Raw genomic sequence first — 24,801 nt, forward strand, 5'->3', positions numbered from 1 at the left:
TTCCATATCTCTGTTGCTATGTGTTTTAAACAGCAAGATACACAGGCCTCTCTTTTCTCACCATAAAAGCATACACCTCCCTCCACCTTCAGCATCAACGTTATATTTCTGCTACCAAATACAGTGCAGCTGTGCCTGTCTAGTTTAGCATGTACACTGAATCATGTCGCTCTGAAGACCACAACTAAATTACAGGGTCCCAAATATAATAAGACTCTAAACTGATATGCAGGCAATGTGCAAATGGCTGGAGTTTGACATGAGTGTACTTAACTTCACAGGCCTCAAGGTCTGAATTGCAACACAATGCTTCTAGGTGAAAAATAAATTGTCGAGAAATGAAGCCTTCCTCCTGCCACTGTAAAACTTGCTAAAGCTTTTAAGTGGGGTATACTGGCACCTTTTAGTAAGCCAGTTCTGCACCTACTACTATCCCACCTCCTTTTCTTACAACATGCCCACACCTCTACAGTGTGCTCTTTTCTCCCTTTTTAAACTCCCTCACCCCGCCAACCCGAATCCTTTCCTTGCTTCCCTCTGCCCCCACCCTTGCCTTCCCTCCACCTCATCGTCTGCATGCTGACAGGTCGATGTCACAGCAGCTCTGACTTATGGGCTGTGAGGATTCTGCTCTGTCAGGAACAACTCTCTCCTCTTGGAATACAAATGCAAACACGCACACACATGCACATAGAGTCAGGTGCACATATGTAAACACTCCTGCACATACCTGTTCGAGCTCGCCAGAATACATATAACACAACATGTAACTATGGCTTTTCCAAACTGCTTTTAATCCTCAGTAGTGCAAAGAGTAACAGTGAGCACTGTATGAAAGCAATTTAAATTGACTTGGATGTGCTTTCAATTTAATCACATATATATCAGTATTAGTGTCAGGTCTGACAGATTTTACTCTTATTCATACTTTTATCTTGTTACCAGTGCATTGACACATTTTGTATTTACTGTTACAATCAACAACAAATGTCATTTTATTGTACTTACATAGCACCAAACCACAACAACAGCCACTTTGTATTGTAATATATTGTAGTACTCCACAATAATACAACCATATAATACAACAATTTATTTCTCGAATGTTGTTATAGCTGTGTGGAGGCCAAAATTACCACTGCCTCAAAAACAAATATACTGTGTATAGATTTTTTAATTTTTATCATTTCAGTGATTTATAAGATAAATAATGTCAAAATGTACATGCATGTGTGTGCGTGTGTGTGCGTCAACCTGGCAAAGCAGATTGCGGAGGCAGGTGACTTCCTTTTGGAGATCTTTTGTCTGGACCACTAGCTGGTTGCAGATGGTCTGAGCCTCCTTCTTTGGGTCCAGGGAGAAAACCAACTTCTCAGAGGCAGAGAGAGATGGTGATGATTTTTATGTCACAAATGTAGTGGGATGAAAGACGAGATAAAAGGAAGTCATGTGCAAAAAATAGTGAATTGAAAACTTTTAGCTGGCAAACACATTTTCCATTAGATCTGTTATACATTTTATTTATGAAATTTTTAATAGACACAGAATTTGGCCAGTCATAGTTGTTTATCTCGTGGTTGGTAAAATCCTAATAACTGGACAGGTAAAGAGGGTATGAGCTGCACCTGAGCGGGTTGGCGAGGGAATCGATTTAAGACGTCTTGAATGGTCTCTGTCAGGTAGCAGCACTGCTGACTGATACTTATGAGGAAGTTTTGCAGCTCCTCACTCCTGCAAACATGTGGAACTTATGAGAAAGGCCTGATAAAATGATCACAAAATTTTTAATAAAAAAAAAACAATCTTTTCATACATAGGGTACATATCTTTCATGTTATTCTGTTTAACCACCTAAGACCCAAACTCTTTCATGGCATGCATTTTTAATTTCTCTTTGCTATTTGGGCTGATCCCCACTTGTGGGTATAGGTTAATTAGATAATCCAAATTGCCACTAGGTGTGAATGTGCGAGTGAATGTGAGTGTGAATGGTTGTCTGTCCCTGTGTGATGGCCCTGCGACAGACTGGCGACCTGTCCAGGGTGTACCCCGCCCCTCGCCCTATGACAGCTGGGATAGGCTCCAGCGCCCCCCGCGACCCTGAAAAGGATAAGCGGAAGCGAATGGATGGATGGATATTTGGGCCGATTGGGACCTGATGAACGTAAAGCCAAAGAATTACCTAATTTTTTTTAACCTGATTTTTGTTTCTGAGATTAATTATCTGTTTACCATCATTTTAAAAGTCAATTCTTTATATCATCAAAGTCAATTATTTTTAAGGTTATATTAAGATGCTAACGAATGAATAATAAATTCACATATGAGGACATTTGTTTTAAATTTCGACAGAACAGTGGCAGTATAATGTCCTCATAAGTGGATATCAGGCCTTGAGAGAAAAATTTCGTATTTTGGTCTAGACAACCCAAAATGTCCATCTATGTGGACACCATGTCCTAGGAGGTTAATGCATTTGAAGTGTATGGCAAATATTATTAGTCATAAAATATTATACCACTTATCAAGACATTTATCAAAAAAGTTGGTCTTAGATTTGACTGTAAAAAAACCTTCCTTTAAAAAAACAAAACAAACAAACAACAACAAAAAAAACAAGGTCCTATACAAACCAGCTGGTTGGTTAATAACCTGAAAACCAATCCTACTTAATCTTTAGATAGATGAATAACTCTCTCTGACATTTAAAAATAAGGTCAAGTGGTTTACTTGTCTAAAAACTAAAGCTGAAAGGAAGGTCCACATGAAAAAAGCAAGGCAGAATTAGCTGAAGATGCTCAGCTATGATAGTGCAGACTAATGGGTAGTTTGGATGAAGCTTTGCATTAACGAGCTCCAGGCATTTTCTTGGCGATAACCTTAACATGCTACAGCAAACCGAGCAGGTGGCCAAGCCTTGTTCGCACCTCCTCCTCGCACTAACCCAATGCTGTCATCCCTCTCTGAAAACATGCACCTTAAATGACTAGTTATTTAGATTAATCAAACGCCGTCCCTCTCTATTCCCATCCTCTGGACCTGTGGAATATTGATAGCTCTTATCTTAATGGTACATTTCCCTCGTTGAGGGGACTGGGCAGCCAGCCACTCCGGCCCTCCTCACACTCTGTCACAGGGGCGAGTAAACACTGTCAGTCAGCCTGTGCTGCACCCTCTCCTCCCTTCTTCCTCCTGTTAGTTTATCTAGGGGGAAGAGAGTGATGATGGGCCTGGGTGGGCAGGTCGTTGAAGGCATAACAGACATTATGTTTGAGTGCTGACAGAGGATGCATGAGAGCCACTGAAAATTATTTATCTGGGGATTTTTGGGAGGGCTGAGAAACCATTAAGCTTCCCTGTCTTTTTCAAACCAAACCCAGCAAATGCCTTGCTCAGTGGTAGCTGCTGGGAGTGGAGTGATACGTTGTTTGGCCAGTGAAACCATTTTTAGAATTTCATATACCACTACAATATCATAACCAAAGCGCAGACTCAGCTTTGATTCAAGCAGTTGAACAAAAACACAGCCTTACCACTGAGACATGGACCAAATTGCTTTCTCTCACACTAAAAACATATTCAGACACATTTAGACCTGCAATTATTATTTTTATATAGTTTTATGTTTATTGTTTAACTTCCAGTAGAACAGCAATGCAATCCTTCCTTACAAGGCTTTTACTTTGCCATAGGTAATGTTTACCATCATTTTAAAAGTCAATTCTTATATATCATCAAAGTCAATTATTTTTAAAGTTATATTAAGATGAATAATGAAACATAAGCTAGGTTTACAACTTCCGGACAGTACAATAATCCTGAAAAACACATCTGGTGCTTTACTTTACTTGCTTACATTTGAACAGTCTGGGTTTTACAATGTTTTGTTTGGAGGTGGAGGTGGCTTATGTAGTGCAAGCCACCTGGCCCAGCAGGTCTTCAATCACCCATTGTCATGCCAAAACATTGGGGTACTTTTAAATATATTTGTCTCCGAAATAAACTACAACCCATAAAACATATTATTAAACTTTTCAAGGATTATGATTTGATTTTTGGAACTGAAACATGTCCCCACAGGTCAATAAATAATGAAAGAAAATGTTAATCATAGTTGAGCATTATTAAGCAAAGGACACCAATCTGTGACAAATTCAAAAACTGCAAACGAAAACGATTGTATGACTGAGCTTCTTATCCCTTGACTTGCAAACAAAACCCCAAGATACTTTAAGTCTACCACTTGGAGTAGCAACTCCTTCCAAACCTTTTGTAGGCACTCAACCCTTTTATGGCTTAACAGCTACACCACATATTCAGGATAAAAGACATAAAGACCTCTTTCCCCCCATTTCAGACTTGTTACAACTACTTAGCTAGATTCTGCTAAAAACAGAATCTGTACATGTGAACAAAAACTCTCGAGACCCACAAATGTGATAAATGCATCCACTTGGCAATAAAACATCTGTAAGATTGTAACCTATGGTGTATAGGAACAAATACTGACGTAAACTAATAGTCCTTTCCAAGCATTTTACCACTGCTGCCAACTATGTATCCAAGTTTTTTTCAGTGTTTAGATCCTGAAGGAGCTTTTACAGAGTTCTAGCCCTGATAAAGATTTTCATCCCAGTTATTAACCGACTGCCTGGGGTGTCTCTCATCCTGCAGGTGAGAAAGGCAAAGAAAACGAGTCCTGTTCAGCAGAGGATTCATTAAGTGATGGGGTGCGGTTTGATGACTGTCTGGCCTCTTCATTGCAACCACCCATCACCTTCACCTTACAAATCATTACAGCTCCGCTTAAACCATTAAGTCCCAGCTTGGGCACGGCTATGGAGATAAGGGGGAGGGAGATAGAGCCAGGACAGTGAGATGCTTATAGGGTTGATGGACGACTTCCAGTGGAGGAGGACAAATGGAGCATCACAAAAAGATGGAAGTGGGCTGAATGTGGGGGAGGGTTTAAGGTGTGGGGCTGACAAGTGTTTAAAATTTTGCTACTACTGTCAACTTTGTTTCTGTCTTCATGCAGAGTGTTTGTGAATGTTTTTTTACTTGCTCCTCATCAAATATTCTTGGCAGACTGAGGTTTTCAAATTCTTTCAGGATTGACAAGTTTTCTGACACCAAATTCTACAATGATTTTTATGCACTGAAGAAAGCCCTGATTCTATTAATTTTCATTCTAATTTGAAGACCTCCTTCCTGAAAAATATTCACAAGAAAACCTCTAACAAATTGAGTTCAGTTCCATTTAAATCAATTTCATTTATATAGTATCTATTCCCAGCACCAGTCACATAAAGATACTTTTATTTAATGTAAACACCTTAAAATATTTGAAACAAAACTCTGTGAGCAAGCACTTGATGACAGTGGGAAGGAAAAACTCCCTTTTAACAGGAACCTTGGACAGAACCTGGTTCAACGAGGGGCAGCAACTGCAACTGGTTGTGGGGGGAGGGGAGAACAAAGAGAGACAGGACAAAAGGTCTCTCTTTGCCATAAAAGGAGGCAAAAACAGAGGAGTGATGTATAAACACACAGAAAATAGTGAAGAAGTGAAAAAGAAAAGCTCAATGCATCACAGAATAAAACCGCCGGCACCGTCAGCCTACTGCATTGTAGCTAAGGAATGGTTCAGGGTCACCAGATCAAGCCCTAACTACAAGCTTTGAGAAATAGAAAACTATTAGGCATCATTTTAAAAGTACAGAGTGTGTCTGTCTCTCAAATCCAAACTGGAAGCTGGTTCCACAGGGGCCAGAAAACTGAAGGCTCTCATTTTTAGTTCACACTTTGACGACTCAGTCAAAACATTTGCTGGTTCTGGTGTTAAATACACTGTTGAGAACAATACAGTAATAAAATACTAACTATTTTTGTTTTTAAAGAGCAAAAAGTAAATACATTTATAAATAAAATAAAAAACAAAAAACAACATGTTGGCACCAAGGAAGGCTTCAGGGTAAACTTAACATATGTTAAGATCTGTAACCTTACCCACTGTCTGCAGGTCCCAGTTGCCTGATTGTTTCCAGGTCCACTTTGTCCAGGTGCATCTGTTGCACAGCAGTCAGCACCTTCTTCAGGTCCTCTGGGTCTGTGACACCAATCTGGAAAACAGACTGACAGTCTGACTGACAGTGATTACACTGGTTTTGTCTTAGCGCAGCATTTGATGTTGTAGATCGGGGTGGGGAGCTCCAGACCTCAATGGCCAGTGTCCTGCAGGTTTTAGATGTGTCCTTGATCCAACGCAGCTGATTCAAATGGCTAAATTACCTCCTCAACATGTCCTGAAGTTGTCCAGAGGCTCGGTAACGAACTAATCATGTGATTCAGGTGTATAACCCGCAGGACACCAGCCCTTGAGACCTGGAGTTCCCCACCCCTGCTGTAGATCATAATACACTAGTAAATACACAGGAAATCTGATGAGTCACAGGAACAATTCTTACACCCTCACTACATACAACCTCAAAACCTCAAAAGAAGAATGCAACATATCACACATGCTTGACTTCCTTGTATAACATACAAATGCACATCATGAAGCAGACCACATACAAACTGAAGAGGAAATGGCATTCCACTCATTTAGAAGATCTTCATATAGTCTGAAAAAATAGGTTGTTACTCTATTACAAAAAAATGCCATCTGTAAAGCTAGGAGACCTTACTATTTATCACTGATTAAATAAAACAGGAACAACCCCAGGTTTCATTTCCACATTGAAGCCAGGCTGACAGAGAGCCTGACCTCTGTTAAACCAAGTATTCACTTAATTAGCAATGACTTTATGAATTTCTTCACCAAAAATGTAATGCAAATGCAGTTTCTTCCTCTAAATCATCAATGTGCCTTATAGACCCCATTCATACAATATAGTATAGTATACCATATTTTCCGCACTATTAGGCGCACTTAAAATCCTTAAATTTTTCTCAAAAATCGACAGTGCGCCGTATTGTCCGAAAAATACGGTAATTATACAGTATGAAGAACCTTGGACCCCTGTAGCTCAGGGGGTAGAACAGGTCTACTAATTAGAAATCTGGTGGATTGATCCCTTGCTGCCCCAGTCTGCATGCCAAATATCCCTGGGCAAGATATCAACCCCAAGTTGCTCTCCATATGTGTGTGAATGTTAGAAACCACTTGTATAGAAAAAGCAAAGAAAGTGCTTGTGTGAACGGGGCGAGTAGTTGTATAAAGCACTTTGAGTGTTCAGGTAAAGTAGAAAAGCTCTATATAAGAACCGTTCCATTTATACCACTAAAGTGAGATCTTCTCCAACCGAAGCTATTGTTTAAAAAGAAGTTTCAAAACGGTATTACTCAGAACTGCTTTTAAATAATGTAGCTACACCATAGAATTAATATTATATTTTCTATCATTTTCCCGTATTCTCTCTTTTAGTTTTATTTATTTATTTTTCTTTGTGACGTACTTTGAACACCCGGTGCTTGAGCGATGCTATATAAAGTAAACTTTTCTGAAGTTTAATCATGCTTCCATATAATTTGATCAGTTGATTGCCTCTAGTTTACTGTGAATTATATACAGTGTATGCAAACATTTTGCATACATTCACCTTTTACACATTTTTGATTTCTCTCCCATACTGCAGAAGTAAGTGTAATACGTATCCGTTTAATCTCTTCTTAAAGGGTGACATCAGCAGCTACTCCTCTCTCTTTCTCGGTCATCATCAAATCTGGCAGCCAGAAAAGAGAGCTGACAGACACACAGATGTTACAGACATCCTCTACCTTCTTAAGGTCGTCCTCCTCCATGGTCAGCAGGTAACTCCAGGTGATATCATTTTCCTGTGCATGTGTGTATGTGGAAAGCCAAAAACAGAAAAGATCACTCAACATTTACCAAATCAAAACTTCACAACCTGAAGCAGATGTACCTGCATAACACTTTTCCATACAGTAACAGAAAGCCACCTGCAGCTGTCAACGCTGGTCCACATAAATCAGATAGGGCCTAAAAACAAAGCTCACCCCGAGTTTAATTCAGGCCAAGCTAATCCAGCACATTACATCTATTATTTAGTACCAAGTAAAATATGTAAACTACAAGACACATTCCTACAAGACACAAGCCTAGACGTATCTGTGTCAATAAGGCAGCTGTGCTCATTTCACTGTAGCTCACCTATTACATCAATAATATATCACACTGTGTCCAATAACACACCATATCTGCTCAATATCCTACAATTTTTGAGATAAGAGAAATCTTTCATATTTAAAAAAAAGTACTATGCATTCAAAATATACATTTTTGATCAGAGAAAAACACACCAACATACAGACATATCCTATTGCTGGGTGCACTAGAGTACTTACAGTCATAATGTCAGTGAGGTAGCCCAGGTTAAGGCCATGCAGGAGGAGCTCCAGGTCATCAAGCTTGCTTACACTGAACAGGGCAGAAATTCCACTGTGACTTACAGCTAACTGAGTTATTACACAATATTAACCCATGTGGCAAAGGGTGTGGACAACTAGTCAACTAAACACTTCTGCACCGTCCAGTTTACAACAAAAACAACTTTCTCAACCAAATATTCATAGCTTTTAATAGATTTTTAATAAACTTCACACTTTACTGTTGAATCTAAGATGCCATCCTCAATCTAATACCATAGAAAAAAAATGTCCTTAAACATATAAACTTCTTTATTAAAAACTAATTTTAAATCGCTGGCGTAATGTTAGCAGACAGGTTTTTTTTAATGTTAACATTGTACTCTGTTGACCGGACACAATGAAATGTCAAGATGGTGCCCAAGTTACCAGATATATTGTAAAGCTTATGTATAACGTTAGCTACTGCAAATATTTAGTCTATGAGAAAGAACTGATTTCACAACAGCAATGACCAGTTAGCTTAGTGAGGGACACTTTTTAATTACAAAAATAAAACACACTATATCTTTGGTATCAGATTTTTATAAAAGAATATTTTTTAGGTTGTATGTGGTATCACTGTGATTCTGGTGAATTTGCACTATATTTTGTGCTGTGTCTAAGTTTTCCTGTGCTTATAAGTGTACTTGTTTTTCTATAGCATTTATGCTGAAGTTCCAGAAGAACTCCCTGTCTACATGAGGGCTGCAACGACTCGATGGCATAAGATTATAAAAATTCATCGACGCTGTATTTTATTGTCAACGTGTCATATACTAAAACTACTTAAATGTGTTTTTGTAATTGCAATACACCACAGGAAGCTATCGGGGCAGTGTCACCTACACTGTCGAGACAGCACCCCTCAACCTCCCAGACTGGGGCATGAAGGATAAACTGCCCACAAGGGAATTTTTCTTTCTTTTTTTTTTTTTAAGTCAGTTAAAACAGATTAATTGGCATTGACCATCTGAGAAACAATAATAAATATACTGCCTGACCAAAAAAACCCAAAGGTCACATACTCTAATATTTCATTGGACCACCTTTAGCTTTGATTACGGCAAGCATTCTCTGTGGCATTGTTTCAATAAGCTTCTACAATGTCACAAGATTTATTTTCACCCAGTGTTGCATTAATTTGTCAACAAGATCTTGCATTGATGCTGCGCAAAGCTTCCTCCAGCGCATCCCAAAGATTCTCAATGGGGTTAAGGTCTGGACTCAGTGGTGGCCAATCCATGTGTGAAAATGATGTCTCATGCTCCCAGAACCACTCTTTCACAATTTGAGCCCAATGAATCCTGGCATTGTCATCTTGGAATATGCCTGTGCCATCAGGGAAGAAAAAACCCATTGGTGAAATAACCTGATTATTCAGTATAGTCAGGTTGCTGAACTGTTGCTGAACCTAGACCTGACCAACTCCAGCAACCCCAGATCATAGTACTGCCCCCACAGGCTTGTACACTAGGCACTCGGCATTATGGGTACATCACTTCATCTGCCTCTTTTCTTACCCTGATGCGCCCATCACTCTGGAACAGGGTAAATCTGGACCACATGACCACCTCCCATTGCTCCATAGCAAATTGAAGCCTTTTTTCCCAGTTTGCCTCACTGATTACTGGTTTCTACACAGCTGTTCAGTCCCAATCACTAGAGTTCCCTTCGCATTGTGTGTGTGGAAATGCTTTTACTTGCACTAGTAAACATAGCCCTGAATTCTACTGTTGTTTTTCTTCGATTTGACTTCATCACCGATCACAATCATTCAGGATTTTGTTCCGGCCACATTTCTTCCTTGAAGACGATGGGTCCCCACTATCCTTTCACTTTTTAATAATGCGCTGGACAGTTCTCTACCCAATTTTAGTAGTTTCTGCAATCTCCTTAAATGTTTTCTCTGCTTGAAGCATACCAATGATTCGACCCCTCTCAAACACACTAACATCTCTTCCACGACCACGAGATGTGTCTTTCGACATGGTTGTTTATGAAATGAGAAGAAACTCATTGCACCACTCGGGGATAAATAACTTGTTGCCAGCTGAAAGATAATCGCCCATGCAGTAATTGTCCAATAGGAGGCTTGTACCTATTTGCTTAGTTAAATCCAGGTGGTGACTTTTTTTTTGGCCAGGCAGTCAAAATATGTATCTAAACAAACTTTTAATTAGTAGCAGTCTTTTCTATTTCTGTTTTGTCCTGCATTAAACAAAGGTGTATAGATGAGTCTGTCCTGAAAAGAGGCTTATGCACCTCTCAAATTGCTGAAGTCATGGAAGAGAGCATCTTCACCATGGTTATCAGCAGCTGAGAACATCATTTCAAAGATAAGAGCAAGCCTCACTCCAGAGCACATCCACTGCAGTCGTGAATCCATGAACGATCATCTGTAAACTTTGGAAACGCGTTATTTTGGACTGGAAAAAAAGCTTTTTGATTTAATTTCTAGCTTTACTCAAACTTATGGAACTATCTGAACTATTTGCACATTTTTTTGTTTAAATACTACTAGCACTTTAAGTGGTGATTCATTTTCAGAAGGTTTTTGAAAGGTAGTGAAATTTTTTAGATTTTTTGCTCCCATTTAACAGCATAAAAAAATTCATTACCAGAGAATCCCTACCAAGTACGGTACTTGTTGGGACAGGATGGGAGTCAAAACGTATTTGATTTTCTGACTACTCTACTGTTGATTAAAAGAAGAAGAAGAAAACAACAATGCTAAAAAGCTGAAACTCCTGAAGTGCTTTTGAGGATCGATCTGCATTTTTTACATTTTCATTCTTTCTAAATCAGCATTTGACGTGGAGGTCAAAGGGGTAAAGACATAATTTTCTACTCTCAGGATCAAAAGAGAGCAACAAGGAGTACGCACACATTAGAGTAACCACAGAGTACTCGCAGTTCCAGTCTGACCGCTGGCATGACGCGCTTCAGAAATTAGCTTCTCTTCTCATGATGTTCATAACATGTTTAATGTGTAACATGGGTTTTAACGTCTTTGTAGCCGACAAGAGAGAAAGGCAGCTAAAATGTTTACAGCCTCTAATTCACAGTGCCAGACGTGGTCTAAAATTACGTTTCTGGCTGATGATAATTGCCCAGCAGTGCCTGAATGGACTAAACATTCATGCAGAAGGTTTATTATTGTTTATGTCTGGTTCGACAATGGTTCAACAACACCTGCCACACAGACACTGGTTCACTAAGAATCCAACAGGGGCCATTAAGCTACAGTGACGACTGGAATAGAGTTTTGTAATGACAAGAGACAATTGGTGTAAAGAGGAGTTGTATGAACAGAGTCCATCGTCACTCAAGCACTGACAATCAAGTCTGAACACATATTGTTTTTACCTGTTGTAAACTCACAGCCCTGTACAACCACAAGTTTTCACGGACAGGAATTAAACAACAACAAAAAAAAAGGAGACAAACAAGTTAAAATAATACTACCATATTGATAAAACACTTTAGAAATCTGAAGCTTCTGTGATGATGGGTTCAGAATCGAGAAACCTTTTAAGAATGTCACCTATTGCTGCATAAAAAACAACAACCAACCAACCAAACAAACAAACAAAAGCCCTAAATGCATGCAAGTTTAGTTTAGGGCTTTCAGAGTTATCTTACCTCTCCTTGGGAGTTGGAAATTCAGAGTTAGTCTTGAAGAATTTAGATAGCGTGTCCTCCATGGATCCAAAGGCCTGGACATTAGAGATGTTTGAGGAAGAGGCCAAGATCCTCGAAATCTGTGAACAAACGCATATTCATGAACTCTGTAAGATTAAGCAGCTGATGGTAGAAAATGTTTTTGACAAGTGCATCACTGTAACTTTAAAATAACTCAAAAGTTGCATAAGCCCATCCAATGAGTCAAACTAGACCCTTTAGTGGGTAGATTCATGCCCCCAAACCAATTCAATTAATGCTTATAAGCATTTCTGACATGCTAAAAGCATATAGGTGGCATGTAAAAGCATCTAAGTACTTTAGGTACCTGTCTGTGTTTGAAGCTCTCAGCCAGATCAGCAGGGCTTTTGCCAGTCTTTGTCCTGATGGTTTTGTTTGCTCCCAGCTGGAGGAGTTTCAGCACTGCCTCCTCTCTTCCATACTGCACTGCCATAGTCAAAGCCTAACAAAAAAAATACATTAGTTACATACATAAGGTCAAAGTACAAATGTTATCATGATAAAAATTATGCATTATATATTACACTGTGCCCTCTGTTACAGGGTCTGCTACAGTTAAACTGAAGGCCCCCACATAAGAACTTTGACTTGACAAACATAAGTAACACACTGTGTATCCATTGCATTCCTGGATGTTGATTTCAGCCCCATGGGACACCAGGAGGTTGATGACTTTACTGTAGTTGTCCCTGGCTGCCAGCATGAGGCAGGTCATTTGGGACCTGAGAGGAGTAGCAGGCAAGAAAACAGAGAGAAGATAAGGACAAAGGAAAAGGACAATTTTAAGAAAATAATTTAGATGGAGCAGTAACCATTCTGGGGGTGGAGAGAATACATGGAAGCAGCAGAGAATGTGAAATGGACATTAGTCTGTTGAACGAGGACACAGCAAGTACAGTGACCAATGAAAATGGGTACACATATTAATAGTATATGGAAAAACCACCAGGGTGCAGTAGATACCATGTTATAGATAGTCCTTCAGGTTGGAGCCACAGTGACTGAGCAGCCACATTCCCCATTTCAACAAGTGTTTGATGAAGATTGGTGATTTTCTACTTTGATCTTTCTTATGTCTTTGTTAATAGACACATTTATATAGCATTTGTCTGTTTTTACTGAACACTTCTAGGCTTTCTACACTACAAGCCACATTCTCACACAGACACACACACCTACCAATAAAGTGATTTATTCTATACCTTTTATTCTCTACAACATGCCTACGTATGCATTCCTTATCTTCCCAAGAGATTGAGACCCAGAGATTGGACCTGTTGTTGATTAAGGTGACCTGCTCAAGCTCCTGAGTCACAGCTGATGACCCATAAGAAACAAGACGTTTTGGTACCATAATTCAGACAAGATAAGCAGTTCTATGGCATCATAGAACTGGGGAATTGTTAAAGGTATGCTACCTACACTGAGTATTTTTGATTGATAGTACAGTGGGAACAGGTAGAGATTCCAGAGTCACAGCCCAAACATCTTCAAAACGTCTGCAGGTACTTGTACTGCCACTTTTTCAGCCTTATAGCACTCCTTGCACTCTGCACTAAAACAGCACCCTGCTGAATCAGCCTCTGGACAACGGCCAGTGTTTTAGTGCTTGCAGTATAGCCAGTGGACTTACTGTTCTGTCTGTTGGACAACATTTATGAATGCAGATAAAGTTTTAAAAGATAATAAAAAGTTAAAGAGTCATCTGATGACATGCAGGCTAAAAGAGCCATCAGTCTTGAGTGCTACCTACCGAGTCACAATCACTACACAGTTTTCAGAATTTCAGAACCCTATAGCTTATCAACCAGCTGACTAACCATCCGTTTCAAAGCTACAAAGCTCGAGAAAGAAAAAAAAAAAATAGCAGTATAATCAACCAAAGTCCTTCTAGAAGCAAGTCTCGTCTCTCATCAGCCATCCTGAAATGCATGAAGGCAAATATTTTTAAGTATTATTTAACCTCCTAGGACCTGGCGTCCACATATGTGGACATCACATTTTGGGTTATTTAGACCAAAATACTAAATTTTGCTCTACATGGGCCTGATATCCTCTTACAAGGACATTATATTGCTACTGTTCTATCAAAATGTGGCTCTGATTTTTCATAAAAACAAAAATAAGGTTTAAAAAAAATCTGGTAATTCTTTGTTTTTACATTCATTGGGCCCCAATATGCCCAAATATCAAAGAGAAATTAAAAATGCATGCCGTGGAAGAGTTCGGGTCTTAGGAGGTTAAGTTAAAAAAATTGTAGTGGGCAAAGAAATTGAAAATTATATGCTCAGATTTGCATACAAATTTGATATAATGTGCTTGAAAAGCTTTCGGGCTTGTTCCAAAGAAAGGTGTTAAATTTTCTACCATCATTGTTCGTTCACCCTTAGATTTCAGTTTGAGATTCTTTGAATCCCATGTCTCTCATTCATCAGCTTCATGAATGAAGATAGATTTGAAAAATGATAATTAAAATAGATATATAATCATATGGCAGCTGACATTTCATTTCAGCAAATGCAAATCAGCAAATTCCTCTTCTCCATTTGGTCCATGTACCTTCAAATCCTGCTCAAACTTGACTGATAAATAAAACTCACACTAAAAACGGCCAGAAAAGGGAAAACACTACAGTGATAAGTGAAGATCACTTATAAACATGTCTATCAAATTCCAGGGAGTCTTAAAACAATGCCCTGGTTTTAACAACTTTAACCTTTCTTGTTTATTATTAGTAGTTATAGTTAGTTATTAGTCTATTGCCTCCATGTGTTTGCTTCCACTTAAACACGGCCTTATATCAAATAACTTCTGCTACAGTAAAGTACGTCCTCTGTCTTATCACCTGTGACTCAAACATAACAGGCAAGAGAAATACATCAATCCAAGGACTGGGAAAGTTTAGGGGCCAATTTATCACTTCACTTAATTCTTTTATGAGGAACTGTGTGTTTGTCTATGTACGTGTGTGCGTATGTCAAACATTTAGAAAAAAAAAACATCAGGAAGTAAATAGGAGGCATTTTAAAGAATAATCCATAATTCACAATTCACATGCAATTATGCTTCAGTTGATTCACAGGTCTAAAACTTAAATAAGTAAACTTTTAGAGATTAACTAAGTTCAACACGATATGTGAGTAAGCCTAAAGGTAAAACTGTGATCGGGAAAGGTGTTTACATAACTGCCAGCAAATCATCTTGAACTTAGAAGTGCCCCTAAACAGAGGTGATGTTTGTGAAACGAGTCTAAATCTGTGCAGCACATCCGAGGTTTTTGCTGAACACCGATGATGATGAGCAGTAAACGCATCAACATCTTCATTTAACAAATTCCCAGAAATCACAAGTTAATGTTCCATGTGAACTCAAACAAATGTGGCAATGGCTATGACAACATCTTTAGTAACATGCCTCTGTGCTCACTAATCAGTGGCTAGAGTGGCAAGAAAACAAGATAGGAAGGGTCATAAAGTTTCTGCTTCCATGCCCTCTCCTATTTTATTTTCCCAAGGGTTGTTATGGTGTGAGACAGGCCTCAAGGTCACTCACAGACCACTTCTGTGTGTTCTCTGTATGTGTGTCCTTCACACTGTGAGTTCTGGACCGTTCCCAAACAGTGGGCTGATCAATATGCAGACAATTCAGTATAAAAATTGTTCCTGCTATGAGGAAGAACAATGACTTCCAGAAATATCTGACTCACTGCACCTTGGTCAGCACTCTCAAATAGATTCCACAATCTAATCTTAAGATTTTACGATGAATAAATTTACATAAGCACCTGGAAAGATATCTTCTCTTTAGTGACAAAATAACTATTGCCAAATAATGAATCTTGAGCAACACCTTTCCTCCCTATAAATGACAGTAAAGGGAAAAGTAACTCATTGCTGCTACCAACCTACGCATAGATAGTTAGTTTGTGTACCTGTGAGGACAGGCGAGCCAAAGTGCAAAACAAAAAAGTTTAAAACAAAAAAGGAATACTAAGAATTACATAAATGTAAAGAAGCAGTCATGCAAACATCTCCAATGTTATAACAAACTCAAAGCACATCACTTTTGAGTGATGCAAACCAACAGAAATTGGTGCCAGTGATGTGAACAGAAGATGAAAAAATGAATCTGATGTCCTGCTGAGAAGGCCTCTCAGCTGAGGTTCTCCCAGACTGTGGATTCTTCTACAGGTACTGAAAATCACAGAAACTCACAGATAAGCCTATTGTGGCTGTTTTGGGCAGCTGGAGAGGTATGATTCAACTTTTAAATACAGACAGGAAGAAAGAACAGAAACAATCACATTTGTAAGACTGATAAGACCTAAACAAAATAGGAGAGGTCTTCCACAAGCTGGAATTTACTCAGGGCCTTCTTGACGTGATGTTCTTCTGCTTCCCTGGGCACTGTGTCTGTGGGGATGGTTTTCGCTCTATGTTGTGGTGTCCTGATGACACCCAGTTTATGCTCCAGTTCCCCCATTGAAAACGCAACGTCCAAATGAACAGAATCAACCTTTTGGGAAATAAGTAAGAACTTCTCTTTTTTTCTATCTCAATGAAGAATCTCGATTTTGACTTTCTGTAGAAAAAAAATTGTTGAGAAGCAGAGATGGGTATAACACCATTCATAAAGCTTTCAATGTCAGCAGACATTCTGCAGCCTCCTTTCTAATTAAAATAAATACTAATACAAAGTAAATATTTTTGCTACATCACAAAGTTTGCAAACCCCTCATGTTTTCCAAACTTTTTGAATGACTGCAAGGAAAAAGCCACTAAAAATGTCTCTGAATGAGCCCTATCCGGTGTGTACATTACCTTTAATGCGTTTAGCAAAGATCAGCACAGTGAAGGTGGAAAAAAAAAAACAAAAACAGGGGACACATGGAGGCAATGGACCCCACATTGTGCTCCTGCAGGACTGTGAGAGATGACAGAGAATTCTTGTTTACCCTAAAACGGAGGAACGAGCAGCTGGTGTTAATCATTGGTTTGATATTCAGACGTAAGAGACGATGAGGAGGTGGGGAAGGTTTATCCTCTGCACCCACATGAACCTCACATTCTTTTTCTTTTTTTTAATGTTGGGGGCTGTTGGCCCCTCTCCTCATCCCCTCCCTTCATCTACATCCTTCTGTGTCTTGTTACTTAACTTCAAATGTTTTGTCTGAGAAGGAACCAATCAATTTCCTAATGCTACAGCCTGTCTTTTTGTATCAACAGGGGGTTTCAGGTGGCATATGTCGTGCATGTAATGACATTCTGGCTGTGACAGTGTGGCAGAGGATTAGGGAAAGCTAAACAAGGCCACTGGGGGGCTGCACCCACACTTTGACACAGCAAAATTCCACAGATGGTAACAGTAAAAGTGGTTCAAGAATGGTCTGTCCTCATTCTTTTCCATGAGAGGACATTTTTCAAGTTCTTTTCTGAGGCAGGAAACCAGAGTTTATATCCAATCACTGCAGAGACTGATGGATACCAAACTTACCCAGCTTGGGTACGGGGCTTGTATTAATACATGCAGCCATAAATATAATTTAGAATATAAAAGTCAAATTCCCAATGTAGCTGCTTAAGTCCTTAGGGTCAATTAAGACACACCTTTTTTGAGTTTTACGTTTTTTATGCATCTATAAAATATTTGTCATCGTCGCTTTAGCTGGCATTCAACACCTCTTGAAGTTAGCCACAGATGCTTCAATTAAAGCAGTCGTCTCGTCGAGGGCCAGTGTCCTGAAACTTTTCCATGTGTCCCTGTTGCAACACACCTGAAAAAAATGAGTAGGTCATTAGCAAGACTCTACAGAACTTGACTGCATGCTGGATTGGCAACTCCTAACCCTACTCAAGTAAAGTAAATGTAAGTATTCAGAAAAATGTACTTGTAAAAATACTTTTATTGCACCATGTTCATTTATTTATGAGCTGCTGTAACATGAATCAAATGGCTGAATTGCCACCTCAGCATGCATTCAAGTTATATAGAGTCTTGCTAATGACATACTAATTGTATTCAGGTGTGCTGCAATAGGGACACATGGAAAAGTTTCGGGACAGCGGCCCTTGAGGACTGGAGTTGGAGACCCCTGAATTAAAGTTTCACAATGTTGTTGCAACCAGTGCAATTTGGGGTAACACCTATGTCTTTAAAAGAGCTTTCATTTTTCCAAGGATTCTTGTTTATCTTGGTATGAAATCAGACAAAAACAAAATCGTGGTTTTAGGGAGACCTACAACATATCATTTTGTTTTGTTATGTGCCCAGAGGTGTTTCCATGATTATTGTACCAACATTAATTAATTTCCAGGTCCGTCTTTTGTTCTGTAGCTCTACACGCCTATATTTGTATAATTTACAATTCAAGAATCTATTTATTTCATACTACTGTGTTTTTGTCTGTGTTGACCATGTACTTGATAAAACACAATGGACCAAGCAGCTCCAACACCAGCAGATGACATGGCACCACTAATCATCAAAGAGTGCACAAACTTCACAACTCAAACATCTAGGATTCTGTGCTTCTCCACACCTCTATAATCTAGGACCTATTTTTTAAAGGAAAAGCAAAATTTGTTTTCAACTGCAATGATGACTTTGGACAGGAACAGTCCATGAATAACAATGACAAATGTCATATCTGTTGCCATCTATTGCAAATCTCTTGCTGTCTAATTGACCAAATGTATAATTCAGAAACAAAAAGACACAGCTAGTTAATGTAGGGAGTAACATACTAACAATTCAGTACAAACAGAGTTTTTGTGGCAGCCTGAAATCTGTGTGTAACATAAAACATTATTTACTTTCAGATTTAGTGTGATGTGTGTATTATATCGCAGTAGATCTGGCAGTAGATTATGTTACACTATGTTACACTATGTGAAACTAAACCGTAATAGGCTGCTATCTCTCATCGTGCAGTTAGAAAGCCTTGCTATGAGGGCATCTCTGAAGTAATGTTAAACACACAGTTTGTTAGCTTTGCAAATGAGCTGAGTTGCTATGATGAGCCAATAGAGCAGGAGTAGGCAACTCCAGGCCTCGAGTGCCGGTGTCCTGCGGGTTTTAAATATCACCCTGGGTCAACACACCTGAATCAAATGATTAGTTCATTACCAGGCCTCTGGAGAACGTCAAGACATGTTGAAGAGGTAATTTAGCTATTTGAATCAGCTGTGTTGGATCAAGGACACATCTAAAACCTGCAGGACACTGACACTCGAGGCCTGGAGTTGCCTATCCCGATCTACAACATCAAATGCTGCGCTAAGACAAAACCAGTGTAATCACTGTCAGTCAGACTGTCAGTCTGTTTTCCAGATTGGTGTCACAGACCCAGAGGACCTGAAGAAGGTGCTGACTGCTGTGCAACAGATGCACCTGGACAAAGGAACAGCGTCAATCCTGAGTGAAATCTCAGCCCTTACCTGACCGTCATTCACTGCATCTTTCACAGTTAGAAACTTGAAGCCCAAGATGCTGCAAAACACATTACAGAACCAAATCATTTTCACAAAGTCTGCTGTTGATCTTAGTAAATGGAAGAAGACGGATCGTTCCCTTGTTCAGAGATTTACAGATGTCGCTTTAGGGAAAGGGAAAAAAAAAAAAATAGGGTTATGCACTATTTTACAGATGTTTTTCTGCAGGAAGGCTGAAAAACATCTGTCATCAAAACAATGTTTTTTAGTAATATCCTTTAGTGAAATATTAATTCTTTCTTTAAACTCAATTTCGACATTATTTCATATTAAATATTAAAGTTAAGTGACAAAGATGGTGAAATACTGATCAGTGGACCGGGGATTTAATTCTGGCATGTTGATCCATTCATACTGTTGCATCGACTGTAAGTAACTGAAGAGGAAAGCACAAGACTGGTAACATTGTGAATATTAATTTAAATAATCCTGATTCATTATAACATTCACACATTAATGTTACACACTAAAAAGGCCCCATTAACGCCTACGCCTAATGAGGGAAGTAAAAGAAAGAAACATGAATGTTGCTCTGTGTGCGCACGCTGCTGAGAAAAGACAGGGCAAGCCGAAAACATTGAACCTGCTCTGCTCATTGTAAAAAGGAAAACAAGATGCATTTTTATTCAGTTCAGTTTCATCAAACTCCTGGTATTATTGCAGAGTTTGAATACATGGGGCTTGACACCAAAAGCTCAGAGCATCAGAACAAAGCCAGTTTTGGCACTGGCCTCACAGCTTTGAGCAATCCGGCAATGCCAATTATGCACTCTTTCTGATAACATCTCTTCCTGATTCCAAATAAACACTTCTAGTGGCAACTGTCACACATTGCCGCAAGGGGTGGATCTAGCAAAGTTTAGCCAGGGGGGCTGATAGGGCATTAACAGGGAAAAGGGGGCACAAAGACATACTTTTCTTTCTTATTCTCATTTAAAATGTCTAGCTTTTAATAAATAATTATCCGAATCTTACACCCAAAGTTTTAATCTGATGTAAAATGTATAGAAGTCCATTACTGTATATAGTAACTATTAAGTCTAATATACCCTAGTAAGCTATAGTACTTTTTCCTTTGTGGAGGTACCATCTGTGCAGTCTGCAATTCTGTTGAAAAAAAGATGTTGAATCTATTTAATTATTCTTGAAAATAATTGATTTCTGTGTATTTTCTTTCTCACTGCATCAAATTATAGTTGATTACATTGATTAAGCATCATGAGGTGGAGGGTGGGTGGTTCCCTATCTATTTTTTTATTTTTTTTGCTGGGAGTTTCAGAACCCTATTAGTTAGGTTGCTTACTCTTTAAAATACCAGAATAGGGAGGATGAAGTAGGTTTAAGTTTATTAGATTGATCAGTTTTGCTGAACTATGAAATATTTGGGTGCTGTGTATTTTTTTGCATACAGGTATAACAGAATAGCTTTAGTGTTTTGTTTTGAACTTGAGTATGAACTTATACAAAAACAAGATATTTAAAAAAAAACAGTTTTATTGATTAAAAAAATACACTATATTGGATTCATATCGGTATCGGCAGATATCTAAATTTATGGTATCGTATCTGACATATCTCTCGTCACATAAAACATAGACATCTTTTTCCAGTTTTATCATTATTATCTAAAAAAAAATTTACATTATAAAATTATTGCACAGGTCTCCTCCCTTGGGATCATAATGGGCTATCCAGAGGTTGAAGGTGCTGCACGCTAAACCTCTGGGAAACCAGGCAACTCAGTCAACTTAATATAGACCTTAATAATTTTTCAAAAACACAGCCAGACAACAGCAAATTTTCTAATTATTTAAAGTAACTAAGAGGTGGTAGCATCCAAAATTTCACACACAAATTTTCAAGGTATCATATCAACACAGCTTGAGGAGCATTTCAGCTGTGCTACAGTGCTTAAAAGCCCGCTCTGTTGTGCCTTGTTTTTTCACCTACACTTCAAGGCTTTGGACCAACAAACTACCAACACCACACTGACTGGGTTCAATTCAACAAAATGTGTAAAAAAAGTTTCTAGTCTCTTGCCCACCCTTTACACTCTATGTTTGTTTGTCTGTCTGTCTGATACCCGTCTGTACATGTACATGCCATAACAGGACATTCCAAACAAAACACACAAATATACACACACTGTATGGAGCACAGTGGTGCATAATGCTACCACATGGCAGCTAAACATACGAGAACCATCAAAGGAAATGTGATCCAGCACCTCGTTTTTTTCCTCCCCTGTTCTAGAAAAGTATGAAGTGTTTTTATTTGGCCTACATCAAAACGGGTGTGACTGTGCGTACTGTGTTGAAAATCCCATAAATATTTTGACCTAAAACACATCTGCACCCTCCCTCACCTGTCCACCATGTTGGGGTCAGCATTTCTGGACAGCAGAAGCTCCACGCAACGTGCAATTTTGTCCTCACTGGCAGATGCCGTGCAGCTGGCCATGAGCACCGTCCAGTGATCTGTGGAAAAGAACAACAACAATTTTAAGAGTCACTTCTATTTTAATAAACATTTAGTTTAGCTCGGACTATTAAAAAAATACATTAAAACCATATCAAGCTGGCACCAATTATACACATGTAAAGATTGCCACTGACAATGGAGACAACATTTTTGCTTATTTTGTGGAGAAGATGCAGACAGACTGCAGCTGACAAATTCCACCTGTGTGTGAAACTCATGCCAGGCATGTTGTTGTCTGGTGTCGATGCAGCTGCTTGGACGTGCAACCAAAAAACGCATCCTTGTTTGAGTCTAGTAAAGCTTTAGAGGAAGCATTAAGAACTATACTATATGGGTTTGAAAGCTGATTCATGTTTGGCTGATGCTCGTAATACCATGAAAAGATATCAAAGAAACAAATCAGTTTCAGAATAGTCCAATTTTAGAGACCTCAAATACTACGTTATTGCATTGACAAAATCACTTTCAAGTGATTATTACATGGCCAGTTGCCCAGGCACATTAATGGCTACATTAATAGCGGATGTCTACTACTACTAGGTTTTTAAATGTCTGAATGAATGTCACTATCTGCCCTTGATTTACTTTTGCCCTCACTCTTATTTTAAAAGACCAATTGCCACTATCCAGCATGTTTGCTTGGTCATGTTCCTCTTGTGGCCGTCTATGATAACATTCAGCTGCTCCTTCAGTTAGTCCCTCCACTGTCTCGAGAACATAGTACTACTGCAAGGTGAAGGGCCACTCTAACCAGAACCTGCAACATGAGGATGCAGAGATCACCAAGCCGAGACTTAACAAGAACTACTGTCACCAGCTGCTGTTCGTGACGGTTCCTCCTGTGTTCCCCTCTTTCCGTTTCTCACTTTGTGTGTGATTTTGAACCTGTTCACTCTTTTAGATTTCTTCCTGTTATATTTTGAAGATAACTTCCCTCCTTTCCTGCCGTTCTTCCCACTCCTGTTAACTTCTGATTAAGTTCATCTGTTCCTTACATCCTTTAAATCTGTGTCTATTCCTTCAATCTCTGTCAGGTCATCTTATTTGCGTATTTGATATGCTTTTGTCCCCCTTGCCACCACTGAGCAATGCTTTGGGTATTTTACCATGGATAAATAAAAACCCCTAATTGAGTCCCTTAAAATTAAACTTGGTTTTCAGTCAGTGTTCTCTCAACTACTGCCAACATTTTTGCTGTAATGAAAACTGCAATACTTGAATTTAAAAGTACCCTACCTGTTTACTGAATGGTTTCTTCTGGCCAGTAGCAGTGAAGCTCATGTTTTTGCACAGGACAAGTGTTCCTTCTGTCTCATGTTTGTTTTTGAAGAATTGTGTAGTTAAATCACTGTATTTACCTCTTGGGGAAAAAAAATGGTATGCTTCTAATTTATAATTACGTTACTTGATTGATGATTTGCAGTGATATAGAAAAGGATAAAATATCTGAACCTGGATGGAGCAATGGAGACTGATAGCGGTTTTATCTGGCATCAGGAAGTGTGGCTGCTTTTATGGACCCTTTGACTTAGAGGATTTGTCTCCTTATCTTAAACTGATAAAAGTATTCTGAGACCTGTGGCAATGCTCTCAATTCCTGGTTTGTTCCGGTAATGAGTGACTCTCTAACTTGTGTGCTTCTAAATGCGTTTAGATGTTTCCCTGTATGTGTGTTTGTGCGCACAAATACCTAGGTCTCTACATCTGTATATGGGTTTCTGTGTCTTTGTGGCTGTGCATGTTTGGCTCCATATCTGTGTGTGTTTATATTATGTTCGTGTGGGTGTAAACCAGACTGCCTGGTTTGCGTCTACAGAGGCCTGGAGTAAATAAATCTGAGGCCTGAGAATAAGTGAGAGGGCATGACAGCAGCATGGTGAGCTTTATCAATCACTAATGCATTCCTCTGCTCAGCATCACTGCTTGGACAAATGCTATCAGGATCTGACCACACGTCATCCCTCATCTACTCCATTTAATTGTTTCCTTCACCTGCCTGAAGCAGTGATTGCCAAGAAAACTGTGAAATCAGTCACACACAGTCCAACTCAGCATTCTGGACTGAGAATTAATTGATATCAGATATCAACACACTGACGAGTGCCGTTGGTCTTGGGTCTGGGGACTTTTAGCAGACAAATGAGGTTTTTTTTGGTGGACACTCTGGGAAATTAAGAATGGAGTGATTTTAAATATTTTATAGTCAAACTGACAGGGATGGAGAGAAAAAAAAGTTGCTGTTTTTATCTTAATCTGAGTAATTTTTAATTTTGGTATTTTTAAACTGAAAGCCAATCAGTTTTCATGGCTATTGTGTCTGCTGGTATTTGGGAGTGCTGATCAGAATAAGAAAATTCTGGAGTGGAATTTTTAAGGTTTGTGCAAAATGTACTGTACGTAAAATCACACCAGATAAACCAAGTGTGCTTGGTTCTATGCTTAATATTTCTGGCTAGTGATAATGCCTTTAGGTGAGTAACATAATTTATTTACAAGAAAACAGACATGAGAGATCTGATGCATTTATATTGTGGATGATTCGACTTAAGGCCCAAGCAAAGAAAGCAGGGAACTATTTAGGAATGATGACTACATCCATCTTTTCCTATAAAGTGGGGAGAGTTTAATCTATTCCAAAATCTTTCATCAATACAAGCAAACTTCCCAGAATCAGATGTCAGTCAGTGCTAAGCTG

The 24,801-nt window shown here is 38.9% G+C and overlaps 1 protein-coding gene across 1 annotated transcript in view; it reads right to left on the bottom strand.

The window, feature by feature from the left end:
• Positions 1 to 24,801, bottom strand: part of asz1 (ankyrin repeat, SAM and basic leucine zipper domain containing 1) — a 36,778-nt gene that overhangs the window by 2,299 nt on the left and 9,678 nt on the right. Inside the window, exons 4-12 of the mRNA XM_086299592.1 lie at positions 21,991 to 22,102; positions 12,746 to 12,857; positions 12,443 to 12,577; positions 12,076 to 12,194; positions 8,371 to 8,443; positions 7,783 to 7,839; positions 6,010 to 6,122; positions 1,626 to 1,731; positions 1,255 to 1,368 (exon numbers count right to left, since the gene is read on the bottom strand). Of these exons, the coding sequence (XP_086155718.1) occupies positions 1,255 to 1,368; positions 1,626 to 1,731; positions 6,010 to 6,122; positions 7,783 to 7,839; positions 8,371 to 8,443; positions 12,076 to 12,194; positions 12,443 to 12,577; positions 12,746 to 12,857; positions 21,991 to 22,102 (941 nt within the window). The remainder of the gene's footprint in view (positions 1 to 1,254; positions 1,369 to 1,625; positions 1,732 to 6,009; positions 6,123 to 7,782; positions 7,840 to 8,370; positions 8,444 to 12,075; positions 12,195 to 12,442; positions 12,578 to 12,745; positions 12,858 to 21,990; positions 22,103 to 24,801) is intronic.

The sequence above is a fragment of the Aulonocara sp. 'chitande type north' Nkhata Bay genome, linkage group LG7, assembly GCF_057382095.1.
Source record: "Aulonocara sp. 'chitande type north' Nkhata Bay isolate Kocher_YH1m ecotype deep benthic linkage group LG7, A_spYH_male_GT1.1, whole genome shotgun sequence".
NCBI lineage: Eukaryota > Metazoa > Chordata > Actinopteri > Cichliformes > Cichlidae > Aulonocara > Aulonocara sp. 'chitande type north' Nkhata Bay.